The 18,841-nt window shown below is 36.0% G+C and overlaps 1 protein-coding gene across 2 annotated transcripts in view; it reads right to left on the bottom strand.

Moving 5' to 3' along the window:
* Positions 1 to 18,841, bottom strand: part of PIG-S (phosphatidylinositol glycan anchor biosynthesis class S) — a 345,368-nt gene that overhangs the window by 72,941 nt on the left and 253,586 nt on the right. For both annotated transcript variants that reach the window (XM_090411921.1, XM_090411922.1), the window contains exon 11: positions 11,422 to 11,478. In XM_090411921.1, the coding sequence (XP_090268047.1) occupies positions 11,422 to 11,478 (57 nt within the window). The remainder of the gene's footprint in view (positions 1 to 11,421; positions 11,479 to 18,841) is intronic.

Here is an 18,841-nt window from a genome sequence, read left to right as displayed (position 1 = left end):
AAAGAAAATAGCAAGTGTTGATTTTGTTTTGGATCTTGGATTGATGCTCTCCAAGAATTGTCAGAGCTTAGTGCTGAACTGCAAGCAAGGGATATTACACTCTACAAATATCACATAGCAGTATATCAAGGCAGATTTGGCTGTTTGAAGACAGGAAAGTCAATGGTGGGCCTTTTTATCATGAAGCTGTACAAGCAGTTGAAAATCAGAACTTTAAAGGAGTGACTTTGGAGAAGAGGATAACCATTCGATTAACAAATGTGAATCGTTCTCTTGATCCTACAAAATTTTTTATGACTGCTTGAAACAATGAATGGAAAATTGTCTTCTATCTGCAGAAGAGATGCAAATTCCAGAATGGACAAAATTGTTGTATCCAGAATGTTGGCCAGACGCTGCTGAAAGGAATGTTACTTTCGGTGAGACTGAAGTTGAGAGTTTGTGTAAGAGGTTAAGAATTCTAGAATGACAGATTCTTAGAGGTTTCCGTGAATTCCTGACAAAGAAGAAAATGTCTGTTGCACTATTGCAACAGGCATGGGGATGCTGGGATGTTGATAAACACTATCAACAGCATCCCCATTTCTACTGCTGAATGTGAACGTGGCTTTTCCCAGATGAACCTGATTATCACACTGACAAGAGCTTTTCTACAAATGAAGACCGTGAGTACACTGATATTCATCAAGCTGGTTGGGCCTCCTCTGCCTGTTTTTCAACCCTTACCATATATCAGTTCCTGAAAGGCAGACATCTAGCAACAGACACGAAGAGTAAGGAACGAACTCGTGAAGATGGCAACACCAGTGTGATGAGACCAATTTGGAGGCTATTGTGAAAATTAAGGTTTTTTTTAAACTTTTTTTCACCTTTGCTTTAATGTGTAATGTTTTACAGTAATCCCTATTACTGTAAAAAATTACACAGTAATGTGTAATTTTTTTTTCAATACCCAAATTCGATTAGTGCGCCTCTAAAATTTGATTAGTGCATCTATATACATCTTAAAAATAAATGTTACAGATTTTAAAAATTTTCTATCTATACATTTTTATGGCCAACTATTTTAAAAAAATCACTTACCAAAACGAAATAATTTAGTTACCGATTTAAAACATTTTACAAAGTTATTTTTAATGGTAACACTACCATATACTACACTATACTACATACTACACTACACTACATAGTATGTATAGTACGTATGCATAGTATGTTCCAATTTTTACCGCCAAAATTTATGCAGTCTGCTATAGTACGCCCACAGGTTCGAGACCCTTTGACACTTCTGCATGTCACAAAAAGGAGAATTCATTCCGATAATAGGGAAATCAATCCATCTTTTGGAATGAATTGTTTAGTATTACACGTCAGAAAACTAACTTCTCTTTTATGATCATTGTAGGTTTTAAAGGGGTAACTATTTTCCTAGTATAACAGTTGGGAAATTTTTTCTATAAAGCACATGATTTTGCGTGTTGGCGACCAATTCGTACGTCCTTCATTTCTTTCTCCCCTTCAATGATAATGTCCAAGAGTTCATTAAATATCATTCTGAAGAATTGAGTGATTCCGACCTGCTAAATTTAGATGCACAGCGAGAAGATCCCGAAGAATATGAAGAAAATTTAACCATTGATAGTCAGCCAAAAGAGATTTCACAGAAATAATTTCAAATAATTTTTCATACAATCGAAGTTTTTAAGCAGCGATGCTTAGAGGCTGAACCTGATGAAGAGAGAAGCAGTGAAATTTCAGAAGAGTACAAGAGGCAAGAGGGCCATACCATCGGTTGTATAAAAAAAAGAAACAAAATGGCTGCCAAACTACGTTAGCTCAATTCTTTGTTAAGAAGCAGAATAATAAAATTTATATTCTGAATATGTTTTATTGCCTTTCAACTTTATGGTTTTCCTTTAACTAGGCCCTGAGACATACCTTAATTCTTTTATAAAAAAAATTATGGTTCAAAAAAGAAATTTGAGGTACGAATTATACTCTTTCCCATAGGTTATTATATTTGATTAATGTGCCTGTTTTAAAGAAAGCATTACGTGCACTAATCGAGGGATTGCTGTATTTCCATTTGCTATATATATATATATATATACAGGGTGTTCGGGATAAATTTGACAGTTTCGTAAGGAAAAAGAAAATCTTCTTTGTATCTATTAAATTTAATGAATTGACAAAAAAACATTACAGGCAGAGTTAATTACAATACTATCAACAAGATTTACTCAAAATAACCACCATTAGCATCGATCACAGTTTCAATTCTGCTTCGGAACCTCGAACAAGCTGATGCTACAGTCTCCCTGGGAAGGGCCGCAAAAACTGTTTTAATTTTATCCATTAACTGGGCTTTTGTATTACTGGAAGTGCGATTGGTGTCTTTTTCAACTGCGCCCCATACAAAATAATCCATGGGGTTAAGGTCTGGGGAGTTTGGAGGCCAAACATTTGGACTGGTGAAGTCGTAGAAATTTTCAGACAACCATTTTTGACTTTTCCCAGAGGTGTGGCAAGGGGCCGAATCCTGCTGCCATACATACGGCCTACCATTGGCTACCCTTGTTATCCAGGGCTTGACTACAGTTAGCAACTCCACGAACAAAGCCCGAATTCCAATGCCAGGGTTCTTCAACACCTGTTCCTGCAGATTTGCGAGGAATTCTGCTGTACGAACGCAATCAGATCGTCTGCTAGGGATCTTTCTTCTTGCTACATCCTCGTAGTCACCATTGCAAGTCTCTAGTTCATGCCTGATTGTTTTTACTGTATTCAGGGAGCATTGGGCAGCAGTCGTAATATCCTTATTTTGATGGCGGGCACGAATCATCATGATACAAGTTATTCTCTTCCATGATTCAGGTGGGTTCCAGCTATCCATCCTTTCTGACATCTTGTATATGAATGAAGAAGGGTCCAAACTTTTAAATGAAGAGAAGTGTGTGTTAATACATGTAACTTACGGAAAAATATAATTAATTATAAATATGTCAAATTTATCCCGAACACCCTGTATATATATATATAATATCCATTTGTCAAAAGTAAAAGAATGAGAGCCTCAAAGGCCTGGTATGTTTCAATTTTCTTGTGTTATGAGATGAGATGGTAGAGTTCCGGTAAACTTATATTTAGAAAAAAAGCCCTGGTTATGGTGATGTTTTCACTGGTGCAGTGAGAAAACTTATTTCCAATTTCAAATCCTGTGTACTACACTAGAGTGTACACAGGATTTGAAATTGGAAACTTGGTTAGACTACAATAAAATAAACTAAATTATTAAAAATTATTAAAATTATTAAACTAAATTTATTATAGTCTAACCAAGTGAAAAAAACTTCCAACATCATTCTCTCTAATCCAGAGTAATTTAATAATAGGGTGAGACACCTTTTGGCAACTCGTATAGGTAAATATGAACTCACCATTACTTCCACCTCAGTATCTCTACCTCTGGGTCTCGCTCCCACTGACGAGACCTCAATAAAGGTCGAAACCAGTCTGAGTAGTGACCTTTCCCTTAATGAATAGATATTATACATGTCTGCAAGGAGATGTGCTTTGCATTATGAGAGATACTAAGACAAGTGATGAGAGCTTGGTCCACCTGTACTATGAGTTGCCTCAGTCCTGAAGATACTTCAGGCACAAACTTTGTTTGCTTACACTTGGATAAAGGATTAAACTAAATTTATGATGTCTTCTAAATGAATCTGCTACAAGTCTGCCAGATTCCCTGTCTAAATTGAATAACTGTTGTAATAGATATGGTATGAAGGTTAGCATTAAAAAGACAAAGACAATGAAAATAGGCTGAAACATTTAAAATATCAACTGCATTGTGAATGGAGAATCTATAGAATAAGTAAAACATTTCAGCTACTGAGGCACGATTTTTAATGAAGATGGTAAATTAAATATGGAAATAGATGACAGAATCAACAAAGCTGGTATGGTAGGAAGTCAACTGAATAAATTTATATGGATTAAGAGAGAAATTAGCCAAAAACACTGAATTAGCTTTACACGAGACAGTGTTCAAGCCAATTTTAACTTAGGGATCTGAGAGATGGGTTAGAAATAAAACACTTGACCCAAGACTGGAGACCACAGATATGAGAGTCCTAAGTAAGATTAGGGGGTATGAACAGATGGCATCAATGGAAATATCATATTAAAAATGAGGATATTAGGAAAGAATTTACCATTATTAACATTTGGGAACGTATTAGTAGAACTAACCTCTGGTGATATGATAACTTAAACAGAATGGGAGAGGAAAGATTAGCAAAACAAGTGTTCTCTGCCAGGTTGGCAAGAAAAAGACCCAGAGGAAGACCAAGATACAGGTGGCTTGATATGGTAAAAAATGCACTGAAGATAGAAATATAAGATCTGATAATGTTGGAGTCTTGACAGGTAACAGTTGATTTGGAGAAAAATTGTAAATAGGAAGTTAGTAATGATGTAAGTTTTTCATGTGGTACTATCATATCCTGTACACCCCTTGAGGGTATATGGCAGGAATTTGATGATGATGATTAATTTCGCAGGAAGTTTAAAAGTGGCATTAAGGTTGTATTTGTGTAGTATTCTGTTTAATTTATCCAATATCCCTTTAATGCATGGAATGGCTATAGTTTTATTGTAATCTAGTTTATATTTTTGGGTGTAGTCTTGTAATGAATTTTGGTGGCAGTATTTTTGTTATAGCCATTTTTTAGGAAAGTATTGCTAATAATTTTTAATTTCTTCTTAAGTATTTGCTTATTGGAACAAATCTTTACAGCTCCATTCTTTCTGTGATCACAACATCTTATTTTTGTGTTGGGTGAAGATATAAAAGTTGTTTGTTTGTGTGTGGATATCTATATATATATATATATATATATATATATATATATTGGCTAGTATGTGTAGGTTTATGGCAAACTGTGAAGGAAAGACTGATCAAGGGAAGATGTACGAAAGGATAGATATGGAAATGCATATCTACGGAAAAACACAATTCCAGATACAAATTCCTGTGATGAGTCTTCAGACTCCATGGAGGCACCTGCACAATAATAATAATAATTACAAGTACCAATTCAGATGAACAATGTTCACTGACTGGAATATGTAAAGTAAAATCTAGGTGTTGGGTTTAGAATGAATATTAAGGCAAGAGATGGGTGTTCTATATCTCCCAATTATGTAATTTACTAGCCATTTGGTTACAAGAGGACTATCTTAAAATTATGGGATGAAATAATATTCCTGCTACCTCCACTGTAAATGCCAACTCAGTTTTAGCTGAACAGTTTGACAGGAATTGAATGCAGTTCTTTCCAACAAAAAGGATGCACTGTTCTGACTCTATCAGAGTGACATCTCATACAGACAACTAATTTTATGAATAGTCTAGCTCAGGGGTCGGCATGCGACCCAGAAAAGGTTGACCATATTTACATGGCATGTGGCCCGTATATTGAATTATTTAAATAATACATTTTATAATATGTTACAAAAAATAATATTTACAAAAAGTTGGTTGTAACTTAATTTTCTGAAGCAACATGCACACTTGTAAAGGCTGGCTGAAGCTCGCTGGCTAGAGCTACTTTGACTGCGTATGGCCTGTGTTTAAGACGACATGAAGGGAGCGGAAATGGCTATACACGTGCACGAAATCACAGTGCTGCAGTGAGGACCTGGAAGCTCCTACAACTGAGCAAGCCAAGGGAGCTTTGACTAGACGAGCAAGCATCGGTCTTCGATACACTACGAAAAGCTCAATTATTGCTGCGCAAGCTTAAGACATCTTCTGTCTACAAAAATAAAAGCCTAAATGGAATGCTTATAAATGAAAATTTATTAACATTCTCAAGTAATGAGCTTGCACAGCAAATATAGCAAGCATGGAGATTTTGCCCCTGACTCCCACCCTGTGTTTAGTCTTCAAACTTTATGGACACATCCAATACTGCATCACTAATGCAGTATTGGATGTGTCCCTAGACAGGAGTGGAAAGAATGTATTTTTTAACTACTTCCTGTGTACTGCAATATCCTTCCCATCTAGCACATGACGCTAGGGAGTGATCCAAGTATTTTCCTTAGGTGGGCATAATTTTCAGCTTTGAAGTTCAGCATGTAGCCTTTCTAAAAGGATCTATACACTTAGCTAATTCGCAGATCAATACAGCATGATTAACTGTCACCAATTAAAGTTAGAACAGTCACGTCTTTTACTAAATTCATTCAATCTTTTATGTGATTATTATATGGGAACTTGCACAGATTTATCATCATCATCATCAAATTCCTGCCATGTACCCTCAAGGGGTGTACAGGATATGACAGTACTACATGAAAAAACTACATCATTACTAACTTCCTATCTACAATTTTCCTCCAAATCAGTCTGTTACTTGTCAAGACTCCAACATTATCAGATCTTATATTTCTATCGTCTAAGGCACTTTGTACCGTATCAATCCACCTATATCTTGGTCTTCCTCTGGGTCGTTTTCCTGCCACCCTGGCAGAGAACACTTGTTTTGCTAATCTTTCCTCTCCCATTCTATTTAAGTGACCATACCATCTGAGATTAGCTCTGCTAACGCATTCCTGGATGCTGACAATGTCAAGTTCTTTCCTAATATCCTCATTTTTAATATGATATTGCCATTGATGCCATCTGTTCACGCCTCTAATCTTTCTCAGGACTCTCATATCTGCGGTCTCTAGTCTTTGGTCAAGTGTTTTACTTCTGACCCAGCTCTCAGATCCATAAGTTAAAATTGGTTTGAACACAGTTTTGTATAGAGCTAATTTAGTGTTCCGACTAATTTCTTTCTTATTCCATATGAATTTATTCAATTGACTTCCCACGATACCAGCTTTGCTGATTGTGTTGTCTATTTCTATATTTAGTTTACCATCTTCAGTAAAAATTGTGCCCAAGTAGCTAAAATGTTTTACTTGTTCCACAGGTTCTCCATTCACAACACAGTTGACATTTTCAATGATTCTGCCTATTTTCATTGTCTTTGTCTTTTTATTGCTAACCTTCATACCATATCTATTACAACAGCTATTCAATTTAGTCAGAGAATCTTGCAGACTTGTAGCGGATTTATTTAGAAGTATAACATCATCCGCATAAAGCAAAGAGCTGACATTAACATCTCCAATTTTGATATCAGGTTTAATACCACATTCCTTCATAATGTGATCCATATAGATAATGAATAACAGAGGGGATAATGTACATCCTTGTCTCACCCCAGATTTAACATTAAACCATCTTCCTGTACTTCCTTCAATTCTAACTGCTGACTCACAACTCAAATAAAGACTAAGTATTGCTTGATATAATGCCCCATTGACATCTGATCAATATTCAACTGACTATCAAAACAGAAAATATTAAACTCTGTTCTCTATATGCAAATAGTGGCATTCTTCTAAACTAAAATCAACTGAAAGTCTCTCCCAAGCACTGAATTAACTAAAGTGAATGATTAATGTAAAAAATTTAGAATGCAAAATTAACAGACATCAGAACTATGAAAACAGGCAGAGAAATAGTTGTAACTGATAAATATGCTCATTATAAGCATTTATTTATTTATTTTTTCATCTCCCAACCTATAGGCAATGTAAGATTCAATGGAAAGCAGTTACACACTCCATTTTCAATAATGAACTGACAAAAGGCCTGGTTGGATGAGAGGTTGGAGAGCAGCACAAGCAGTACTGCTCTCTGACCAACAGGTCACAGGTTCGAATCCTGCCAGATGAATTTCATCCCCCGGTGTGAAATCACTTCGCTGTTTCTTGGAGGCCTGAAGTGGCTGAAAAAGTTTCATGTTTGGTCTCTAGAGCTGAGTTTCCAGACAAAGTAAAAAGAAATTAATAATAATAACAAAATTACAAAAAAATAAAAAATAAAATAAATAATAATCTTCTTCTTCTTCCTAACATGGAATTTAGGCCATGTGGCCTGTTCCGGTCTCATGCCATCTCTTTCTTGGTCTTCCGATTCTTCTATTTCCACTTATTTTGTATCTGTATAATATTTTTGGCAGTCTGCTGTTGTCCATTCGATTTAAATGTTCTAGCCATTTTTATTTATACTGTCTTATGTAGTAATTAATTGGTTTTATTTTCAGGAATTGTAAGATTTCTTCATTTGTTTTGTGGTCCCACTTGGTTATCCAGCTGTTTTTCTGGGGAACTTCATTTCTGCTGTTTGAATTTGTTTTTCATCTTTCCTTTTCATGGTCCATGTTTCGCTTCCGTATAGTAGAGTTGGTTTTGACAGGACATTACATAGTCTGATTCTAGTGTGTTTTTGTACCAGGGATGGCTTAAATATATTATTTATTATGCCGTTTACTTTGACAAAGTTTGATATTTTAGTGTCTATGTCTTTTTCTTCTTCTTCATATGATAGATCACATCCCAAGTATCTGAAAGTGTTTACTTGTTCTAGTATTTTATTATCTATCACTATTTTACTTCTTATTGGGTTTTCTCCTTTGAATGCCATTATTTTTGTTTTTTCTTTGGATATTGTCATATTATATTGCTTTGAGATATCATTTAATGATTTTAATGATCTTTGTAAGTCATCTTCTGATGTAACTAATACTATTTGATCATCTGCAAATAATAGTGTATCTATCTTCATTTGTGGGGTCATTTGTATACCAAATGGGTTATGCTGTTTCCAGATTGTTAATATTTCATTTATATATACATTGAAAAGCAGAGGTGAGAGGGTGCAGCCTTGTCATACTCCTCTTGATATATCTTTCCATTCTGAGGTGTGTTCTAATTTAACTGCTATTTTATTTCCTGTATATATATTTCTTGAATAGATTGTAAAAGTTGGTTTGGTATGTTTAAATCGGTTAATATTTTAAACAATTTTTGTCTACTAATTTTGTCAAAGGCTTTTTCATAACCAATAAAGGCCACGTGTGTTTCTTTTTGAAATTCTCTTCTCTTTTCTATTAATAATTTTAAAGTAAAAATTTGATCTATGCAGGATCGGCCTTTTCGGAAACCATTTTGTTCTTCTAGTAATTTGTTTTCTACAATGCTGCTTAGTTTCTCTTTTAATATTCCTGCATATATTTTATATCCTGTATTCACCCTATAATTATTGCAAATGTCTTTATTTCCTTTTTTATAGATTGGGATAACCAGTGCTTTTTTCCAAGAGTTAGGGGTTTTTCCGGACATCCAAACCATATTAAAAAATTTCATAAGTTTTTCATTAAATTTTTCACCTGCATTTTTGTATAGTTCTATATTTATATTGTATGCTCCTTGTGTTTTCCTATTTTTCATCTTCTTTATTATATTTTTCAGTTCTAACATTGTCATATTTTCTATTAGGTCATTCTTTGTCTTATAAAATTTTAATTCATTGTTCTCATCTGTCCAGAGATTTTGGAAATAGGTCACCCATTTTTCTAAATCTATTGTTTGTATTTTTATCTTTTCTTTTATTTCTTTATTCATGTATTTTATTACTTTATAGGTTTTGGGTTGTGGCTTAAATAAATCCTTTTCTAGTTCTGTTACGAAATTGTTCCATCTTTCTCTATGTTTTTTCCTTAATTCTCGTTTTGCAATTGCACTATTTCTTTTATACTCTATTTCTGCTTCTACTGTTTTGGAATTAAGCCATTTCTGGTAACTGTCCTTTTTTGGTTTTTTTATTATATTTTCTATTTCTTTGTTCCAGTCTCGTAGTCCTCTTTTTCTAATCCATTTGTGCTTTATTCCTAAGGTTTCTGTTGCTGCTTTTGTGAGAATTTGTTTCAAATTTTCCCATTCATCTTCTACGTCACTTGATTCATGTGTGGTTTCTGTTTTTAAGTTTGTGCATTTTTGACATTGTAGTCTAACTTGAGGATCCTGTAATGAAGAAATTTTGTAGCTTGGCTAGTAAGAATTTTCAATTCTATGTGTTTTTAGCCACTTTGGTTTAAAACAAATTTTTGCTGATAATATAATGATCAGAGTTTAATTCAAAGCCTCGATATGCTCTTACGTCTAAAATTAACTCCGCTAATTTAAAATTTGTGATAACGTAGTCGATTACTGATTTGTATCCTCTGGCTGACCAAGTATATTTATGTATTTCTTTGTGTTTAAACATTGAATTCATTATTCTCATATTATTATATATGACAAAATCGTGCAATCTGCGACCATTTTGATTACATGTATCTTTGCCAAATTTACCTATGTTTGTTTTGTATTTTTTGTTTCCTATTCTGGCATTTAAATCTCCTACTAGCAGTAAATAGTCAGTTTTGTTTGTTTTATCTATGGCATTCTGTAATTCTTTATAAAATATATTACTGTCTTCTTCTTTTCCCTCTTCTGATGCATATGCACCAATTAATGTTATGTGGCCGCTTAATGTCTTGAGTCTAATTTCTATTAGTCTTTCATTCAAATAGTTGTAATATACAATATTGTTCTTTAGGGATTTATGTACCATAATCATTATACCTGCTTTTGCTCTTTCTTCTTTTTTTACCCCACTGTGGATTTGATATATAGTTGTTTGTTTCTTTTGTACCTTTTTGTTTTTTCTTTGTTTCTGTTACTATACATATCTTTATGTTAGCTTGGCTTAGTTGTTTATCAAGTTCTTCTTCTTTGTGTGCAATGCTTTTCACATTCCATGTTGCAATCTTCATTATGTGTTCCTTTTTCCAATTTCGTTTACCGTTTCCTGGGTTGTGGTCTTTTCCCTGACAGTCCGTCTGGCTTTTCTTTGCATGAAACTTAAAAGTATTTTGAATTTCCCCAGGGCAGGTTACTAACCTGTCGCTGGGTAAGTCCAGTGGTAGGGCTGCTACCTAATGCCTCTGGACAGGCAGATCAACAGCATTTACTCTGTTAGGGTGTTAAGGTTATACCGCCCATACTCGGTCGCCAGTACCTCGTTTGTACTTTTAGAACAGGATGGACCACGGGAAGGTGAGGTTGACATTTGAGTGGGAGAGGCTATGTATTGCGCTTCGCCCCCGCCCCCTTCCCCCCCACATAATAATAATAAAATTGATAAAAATGTAAAAAAAAAAAAAAAATACTTGCCCACCCAGAGTACAAATGTACTATAAGTTTAGTAAAAACCTTTCGTGGGTGGTAACCACATTTTTTTTTTTTAAAAAAAGGTAAAAATATTTTAATTATTGGATATAAGTAGATTACTGGACTAGATAAATGAACATGAGGGGGGGGGGGGAAAGCAACAGAGTAAAAATAATTTTTTTTTTGCTCAATTTTTATGCTTGTGGTAAGAGTTCATGCATATGTAGTATTTAAAATGCAGTAGTCAGAATATCAAATTACAAATGCACAAATATAACATGTTAAATTATAGCTACTTACCCAACCGCTAATGGCGGTATTATGAATAATCTGAATGTCTTGAGAGGCACTTTTAGACTAAAAAAAAAGAGAAAGAAACGGTTAATTTTACAAGATGGCATTCTGCATATGAGCATATCTTGCATTTTTTGAAATTCACAAACAAATTTCATGAAAACAGTTCTGTATTACAAAATGTATATTTTCTTTGAACATAAGACAGATATCTAAATAGAATATATAAAAAATGTCTATCACTATTCAGAGGTACTAGACAGGTGGTACCCAATATCACCAAGCATTTTCATCGAACATTTAGAAAGAGCAATGGATAAAATGAAGGAAGATGCAAAAGAAATATCATTGCATGGGATGAGAATTAACAATCTGAGATTTGCAGATGACATTGCTATTTTTGAAGAAGGTGAAAGAGAACTACAAAAAACATTGAAACTGTTAAATGAGGAAGGGAAAAGATTTGGATTTGTTATGAACTTGGAAAAAACAAAAACAATGGTATTTGGTGCGAAGAACATGAAACAAAAGATACAAGTGGATGGAATTGATATAGAAAATGTAGAACAATCATATTTGGGAAGTAAAATGACATGATTTGGACTGCAAAAAAGAAATAAAGACCAGGCTTGCAAAGGGAAAAACAAATCTGAAGGCCATGGATAACATCTGGAAAAGTAAAGTGATCAGCCTGCAAACAAAATTAAGAGCACTGGAAACATGCACCTTTAGTGGTGTACTGTATGGATCTGAAACTTGGGTAATAAATAAGGAATCAAGAAAAATAATTTTGGCATTTGAAAGGGCTTGTTACAGGAAGATTCTAAGAATAGGATGGGTACAGAAAATCACAAAAGAAGAGCTCTATCGGAAGATAAAACCAAAGGAGAATCTAATGCAGAAGATTATAAACGGAAGCTGCAATTATTTGGACACATCTGCAGAATGAGTGAGGACCAGAAGATAAAGACGTTCATGTTTGGTATTATGGATGGTATGCACAGAAGAGATAGACCATACAGAGAATACAAAGGACTGGTGTGGAATGGGTGTACAGAAACTGCGATACTGTGCACTGGACAAAGAAAGGTGGAAGAAGATAGATAGGAAGTTTAATAAAGAAATGATTAAAGAATAATAATATTCATCATTATTTTATACTAATAAATGTAAAAGGCTTTTACATTTGAGACTTTAAAAGCTTCAAATGTGACCAAAAGCATACAAGAATGGAAATCTTTACCATAAATTGCCATGGTACTGCACTACTTAAGATATGAACCCTTCTCAAGAACCCATATATTTGCCTTTTATTAGCTGATTCAGAATGCTGAAGGGCTAACAGCTGTTGTGTTGTTGGTTCTCATAATTATGACACTAGGCAGCAACCCAAAATGTTAAGTGGATCATATTTGTAATTTACACAATACACAAGCGAATTCTTACTTGGTGTATAAACTTAATTAATAAACAAAATTCTAAACAGACATTTACTGAGAGATATTTCATTATGGAATCTGTGCACCCTGAACTGCGATGCAGCTCGCCAACATCATACCATGCTTAGCACTAAGTGATTCAGGAGTTCTTGAGGCACACTGGACCACTCCTCCTTCAGCACAAGGATAAGGTCTTGTTTACTCTATGGAGAAAAATTTCGAGCAGCAATGCATCTCCCTATTGCATCCCAAATGCAATAGAGAGATGCATTGCTGTGGGGTTGAGGAGCGTGCTGGACATTCAATTCGATTAACATCCTCAGCCTATAAAAGTATCTTCATTGCTCATGTACAACGTGATGTGGATTGTCATCCATAAAAACAAATTCTTAGGTTACAGCACCATAGAACAATTGATATGATGTTGAAGAACTTCACTACAATATCATTCACAGACATAGTCCCTTTTTCCAGCACTTGTAGCTCAGTACATCCATTAAGAATGCTTCCCCAAATCATGATCCCAACACCACCATATCTATCCTTTAACTAAAATGACTGATGTGTAAAGAGCACATTAGCCCATTAGTGTCTTGTCCAATTTCTATGAATACAACACCACTGAAAATGTGCTCTATGATGAACTGCAGATAAAGAGATGCTGTAAAATTTCATATGAATAATGGTGTTTCATGTTCATTTTACAAGTTTTGTCCAAAGATAAATATATATATATATATAGAGAATTATTATTACTTGTAAATTTACCAAAAATCCTTTGTGTGTAATAATTTTATTATGAAACTGTGTTGAACCAAATATGTAATGTTTGAAGTGTGATGTCATCACAGCCCTATGTTAGGGCATTTCCATATATGGTAATATTGAGCGTCATGTGTACACACTATGCAGAGTTCGGGATATATAAGAAAATCATCTTAGGGGTCTCTGCCTTCTCTCCCCTGGGTCCACCGCCACATGAAGTCCACTGTCAGTCATTGAAAAGAGAAGCATCTTAGGATTCTCAGCTTTCTCTTCCCTGGATCCACCGGCACATGAAATCCACTGTCAGTCATCGGAAAAAGATGTTTTAGTGTCTTTGTCTTGTTCCTGAGTCCACTGCCATGTGAGGTTCAACTGTCTGTTGCCGGAGCTACAGAAAGAGTAATGGAGATATCACTCATCGTATGGCCAATGCCACCATGTCGCTAGTTAATAGACTCTGAAAGTTAAAGATTATTGAGGACAGAAGACAAAGGAAAATGACAGGAAAGAAACAACAGGCATACAGAAGAAAGAAATATCATATAGACAAAGGAATCAAGTAAGGATTGTAGAGAATGAAAGAAATATAATATATGTTGTATAATTCGTCATAAGTACAAGGAAAGATCTGTAAATATTTCTGGACAAATCACGCTCTGTGTTCGTTCTGCATTAGTGTAAATATTACCGATGTAAAGGAATAAGTATGTATTCCAAGAGCAAGCATGCTATTTTATTATATGTAGTAATCTTAAGTTATTGTTAATCGAGCACACACTTGGCAAGATTTATGTGTACTAGGTAAGAGTGACTAGTAAGAATGCCAGAAGTTATTGCTTAGATTATAAGAAAGAATTGTGGGAGATCTAAGAGAGAATTACTCATAATTACCCGAGACTTGAGATTTAGTTCTGTCAATGCTTACTTGTAAATTAAACAGTGTGTATAGATTTATTACTATTATTATTATTATTAAACAAGACTTCACGGAGTCAAAGACTCATCTAGGAGGTCCTTTTATCTCACACACATCTCATCATACCGCGTCTTAAACACATTCAAACTCCTTGCAGACACCACACTCTCAGGCAAGGCATTCCGATCACTCACAGCTCTGCACGAAAAAAACCTGCCTCTCACTCCCCTACGCACACCCTCTTTATACAGTTTCCAGGGATGACCTGTGGTTCTCCCCTGATCTCCCACTATTCTCTGTAGAACTTCTCCACCATTGATCCTATAACAACCCCTTACCAACTTGAAAGTCTCTATCATATCTCCCCTGTTCCTTCTCTCCACTAGACTCTGCAAATTACATCTTTTCAATCTTTCCTCATACTCGACATTCCAGAGGTCAGAAACTACCTTAGTCAGTCGCCTTTGAACCCTTTCCAACATCTCTTCATCCTTCTGAAAACCAGGTGACCAAATCTGGGCACAATAGTCCATGTGTGGTCTAATCAAAGCCTTATACAACGGAACAAGAATCTCTCTACTTCTACACGTCAGTGTCCTCCGCATCATTCCCAAAAGTCTTTGTGTTGTCTTCACAATTTTGGCAATGTGTCCCCTAAATTTTAGATCCTTATCCACTATCACCCCCAAATCTCTTATTTCCTCTACTTCCAACAATATATTCTCACCAAGCATAAATTCTGCATTCCATCTTTGTTTTCCAAATTGTAAAACCTTACACTTTGCAACATTGAACTCACATCCCCATTTGCTTGCCCAATCACTCAATTTATTCAAGTCCTCTTGCAAGGCCACAATTTCTTAACTACTCTTTATGGTTCGTCCCAACTTTGCATCATCCGCAAACAACTGAATATCTCCATCCAAATCCTCGACAATATCATTAATATACAAGTTAAATAGCAATGGCCCTAAAACAGATCCCTGAGGCACTCCACTAGTGACTTTCCTTTTCCTGGATATTGCACCCCCATACACAACTTGTTGATACCTATCAGATAGCCAGTCTCCAATCCAATGCACTAATCTAATATCCAACCCCATCTGCTCTAGTTTGACTGTCACCTTATGAGGTACTCTATCAAAAGCTTTTGCGAAATCCAAGTATATTACTGTGTATCCTTCTCCTCTGTCCAAGGAAGCAGTCACTTTATTGTAATAAGTAAGTAGATTACTAAAACATGACCTCCCTTTAGCAAATCCATGCTGTCCATCAAAGATTATACCATTGTTGTCAACCCAACTCTGGATCCTAGTTCTCACAAGCTTCTCCAACAACTTAACCACAACACCTGACACACAGATAGGCCTATAGTTTGATGCTTCAGTTCGATCACCTCCTTTATGAAGTGGCACAATCTTGCCCTCCTTCCACTCTTTAGAGACTTGACCGAGTGCAAGACTCGTATTAAAAAAATATGTCAAGGCAGGTGTCAACTCTCTGGCACATTCCTTCAGAATACACGGTGATATATTATCAAGTCCCACAGCCTTATTTACATCTAGTTTACTCAACTCCCCAAACACCTCTTGCTCACTTACAGTCAGTCTCTCCTCCCCATCATCAACTGCTCTTAATCTCTCCATGAAGTCACATTCACAAGATTGAAAGATCTTTATGAACTGCTCATTAAGTATCTCCACCACACATTCTGCAACAGCTGTCTTTATACCATTTCCTCCAATCAATGTCATCCTTCCATAATCATTCTTTCTTTTGCTGGCTACATATCGAAAGAACTCCCTAGGATTCTTTTTAGCTTCATTAGCTAACTGCTGTTCATACCTCTCTTTAGCTACTCTCACCAACCAAGTCACCCTCCTTGCCTAGTCTTTGTAGACCTTATGAAATTGGTTACTTCCACTTCTCTTATGCTGCCTCCACAATGCCCTTTTTCTCTGTATTGCATGCTTAATCTCTTTATTCATCCATCTCACCCCTACCTTATTTAACCTTCTCACCCATGGTATACATTTAGACATTGCATCTACTAAATATTTTTTGAAAATCCCCCAAGCTGCATTGATCTCTTTTCCAGCTAACTCCTCATTCCATGCTACCCTTGCAAGCTGTCTCCTGAGCTCTTCATAATCACCTCCCCACCTTGTAGTTCCACATATACTATACCCTTTTTTCACAGGGGTCCTTGCACTGCTGGCAACCACCCAAGTAATCACCTCATGGTCACTTTCACCAATTGGTGGATGATTTGATACCTCATTGATAATTACATCCTCCGATGAGATGACCAAATTCAAGACCCTTAATCCTCTTGTGCCCTCTGTTACATACTGTCTGAGGTAGTTATCCCTCAAAAACTCATTTTCTTTACTTCCAGTTGCTATCTCTTCATTCCAGTCTATATTGCCATAATTAAAATCACCCATAATGATCACCCTTTTCTTATTTGCTTGGCTTATTTGACTATACATTTCACTATCACCACCATCCACATTACCAGGTCTATAACAACATCCCACCAAGTATTTGATTCTATTCACCTCTATCTCACACCATACTGCCTCAAAACCACTGGCCCCATTTCCCTCTTGCATCTCTACCTTGTATGGACACAACTCTTTCTCTATCATCAATAGCACTCCCCCCTCCCTTTTTACCCCTTCTATCCTCACGAAACACATCATACCTTTCCATCTCTATTCCTGTCAGGATGTCATCCTCATCTAACCATGTCTCACTTATTCCAGCAATCTCTGGGTGCACAGATGCAATTAGTACAACCATTTCATCCGCCTTATTTCTTATACTTCTAGCATTGGTATACAAACACAACAACTCATTTCTGGATCTACAGCTAGTTCCATTGATACCACTCACTCGATGTGATCTCTCCATGCTGGACTGGGGCCATTTCCCTTTCTGCTTCTTCATTTTAGAACCCTTTGCAATTCCATCTGTTTCCTTTTGATCCCTGATCATCCCATTACTTTTCTGCCTACACATGCTCTCATCTCTTCTTGGAGCATTCACCTTTCTCACGCTGTGTATCCCTGTCCACCCTGAGCCTCCCCGTTTCCCTGCTCCTCTTGCACACCCATTTTCTATACTCATACCACTCACTTCCCCATTCATTTCCACTTCTTCAATCTCTCCTGTCTTACTCTCCTGCTCTTCCACACCACTCCCCTCTAGATCTGATTCATTCTCTCTATTCACTTCTCTACTTTCCAGCAGCAGTCTCTCCAAGCGACTCACACCATAACCACTCAAATGCAGTCCATCGCTCCCATACAGCTCACTTCGTCCCTCAAACTCATTCCACACGTTAACAAACTGTACTCCCATCTCCTCACACATTTCAGCCAGAATATCATTCATAATCCTTGCTCTCCGCCTCATTTCACCACAATCATACCTAGGCAACACACTGACTACCCTTCCTGTCACACTATTCTCCTTTATCTTTCCAAGCAGTCTCCTGACATTCATTTTGACATGCTCTTTGTTCTCTCCCAAATCATTTGTACCAATTAATACAATTAACTCTTTTGCTCGTTCCTGCCTCATATTCAATGCCTTGATCATGCTACTCATTTTACCATCTGGAAAACATACCTTGTGCATTTTATCCTCTAGCACACCTTTAATAATGGAGTCGCCATACAACGCCACTCGCTCATCTTTTGTTAACTCTTTCATGCCATCATGATTTATTTTAATAGTTTTGACCTGAATTCTCTTAATTTCATTCCGCATCCATTTCATTTCTTGCTTCATCCAATCCAATTCACCTTCCGAACCTCGCGACACATTCTCTCTATCATTAAATCTTTCTAACTTTCGACCCCCTCTTCTAACTTTCCCTCTCATTCATCCTTCTTTGTTTCCGTACTTTCGGTCCAACATACGTCCAACTTTCACTATCATTCTTCTCACTTTCACTCTCACATATCTTTCTTTGTTTCCGTACTTTCGGACTAACATGCATCCAACTTTCGCTATCATTCTTCTCACTTTTACTGTCATTCATCTTTCTTTGGTTCAGTACTTTCGTTCCAACATGTGTCCAACTATCGCCATCATTCATTCTTTTTTTTCGCTATCATTCATTCTTTTGATTTTTTTTACTTGCGATTTCTGCATCGCGCCATTTCTAATTTCATTTGTTCTCCCAATTTCGTTTCTTTCCACCTCACTTTCATCCCTTTTAACATCCGTTACGGTTGTCAAATCGCTCTTTTTCTTTTTTCCTGATTTTTTAACATTTTTTCGCCTGTCTTTCACA

This window comes from Typopeltis vanoorti, chromosome 22 (assembly GCF_054136105.1).
Source record: "Typopeltis vanoorti isolate ZY-2024b chromosome 22, IOZ_Tvanoo_1.0, whole genome shotgun sequence".
NCBI lineage: Eukaryota > Metazoa > Arthropoda > Arachnida > Uropygi > Thelyphonidae > Typopeltis > Typopeltis vanoorti.
Note: the sequence above shows the minus strand (reverse complement) of the source record. Positions and strands in the feature narration are given on the sequence as shown.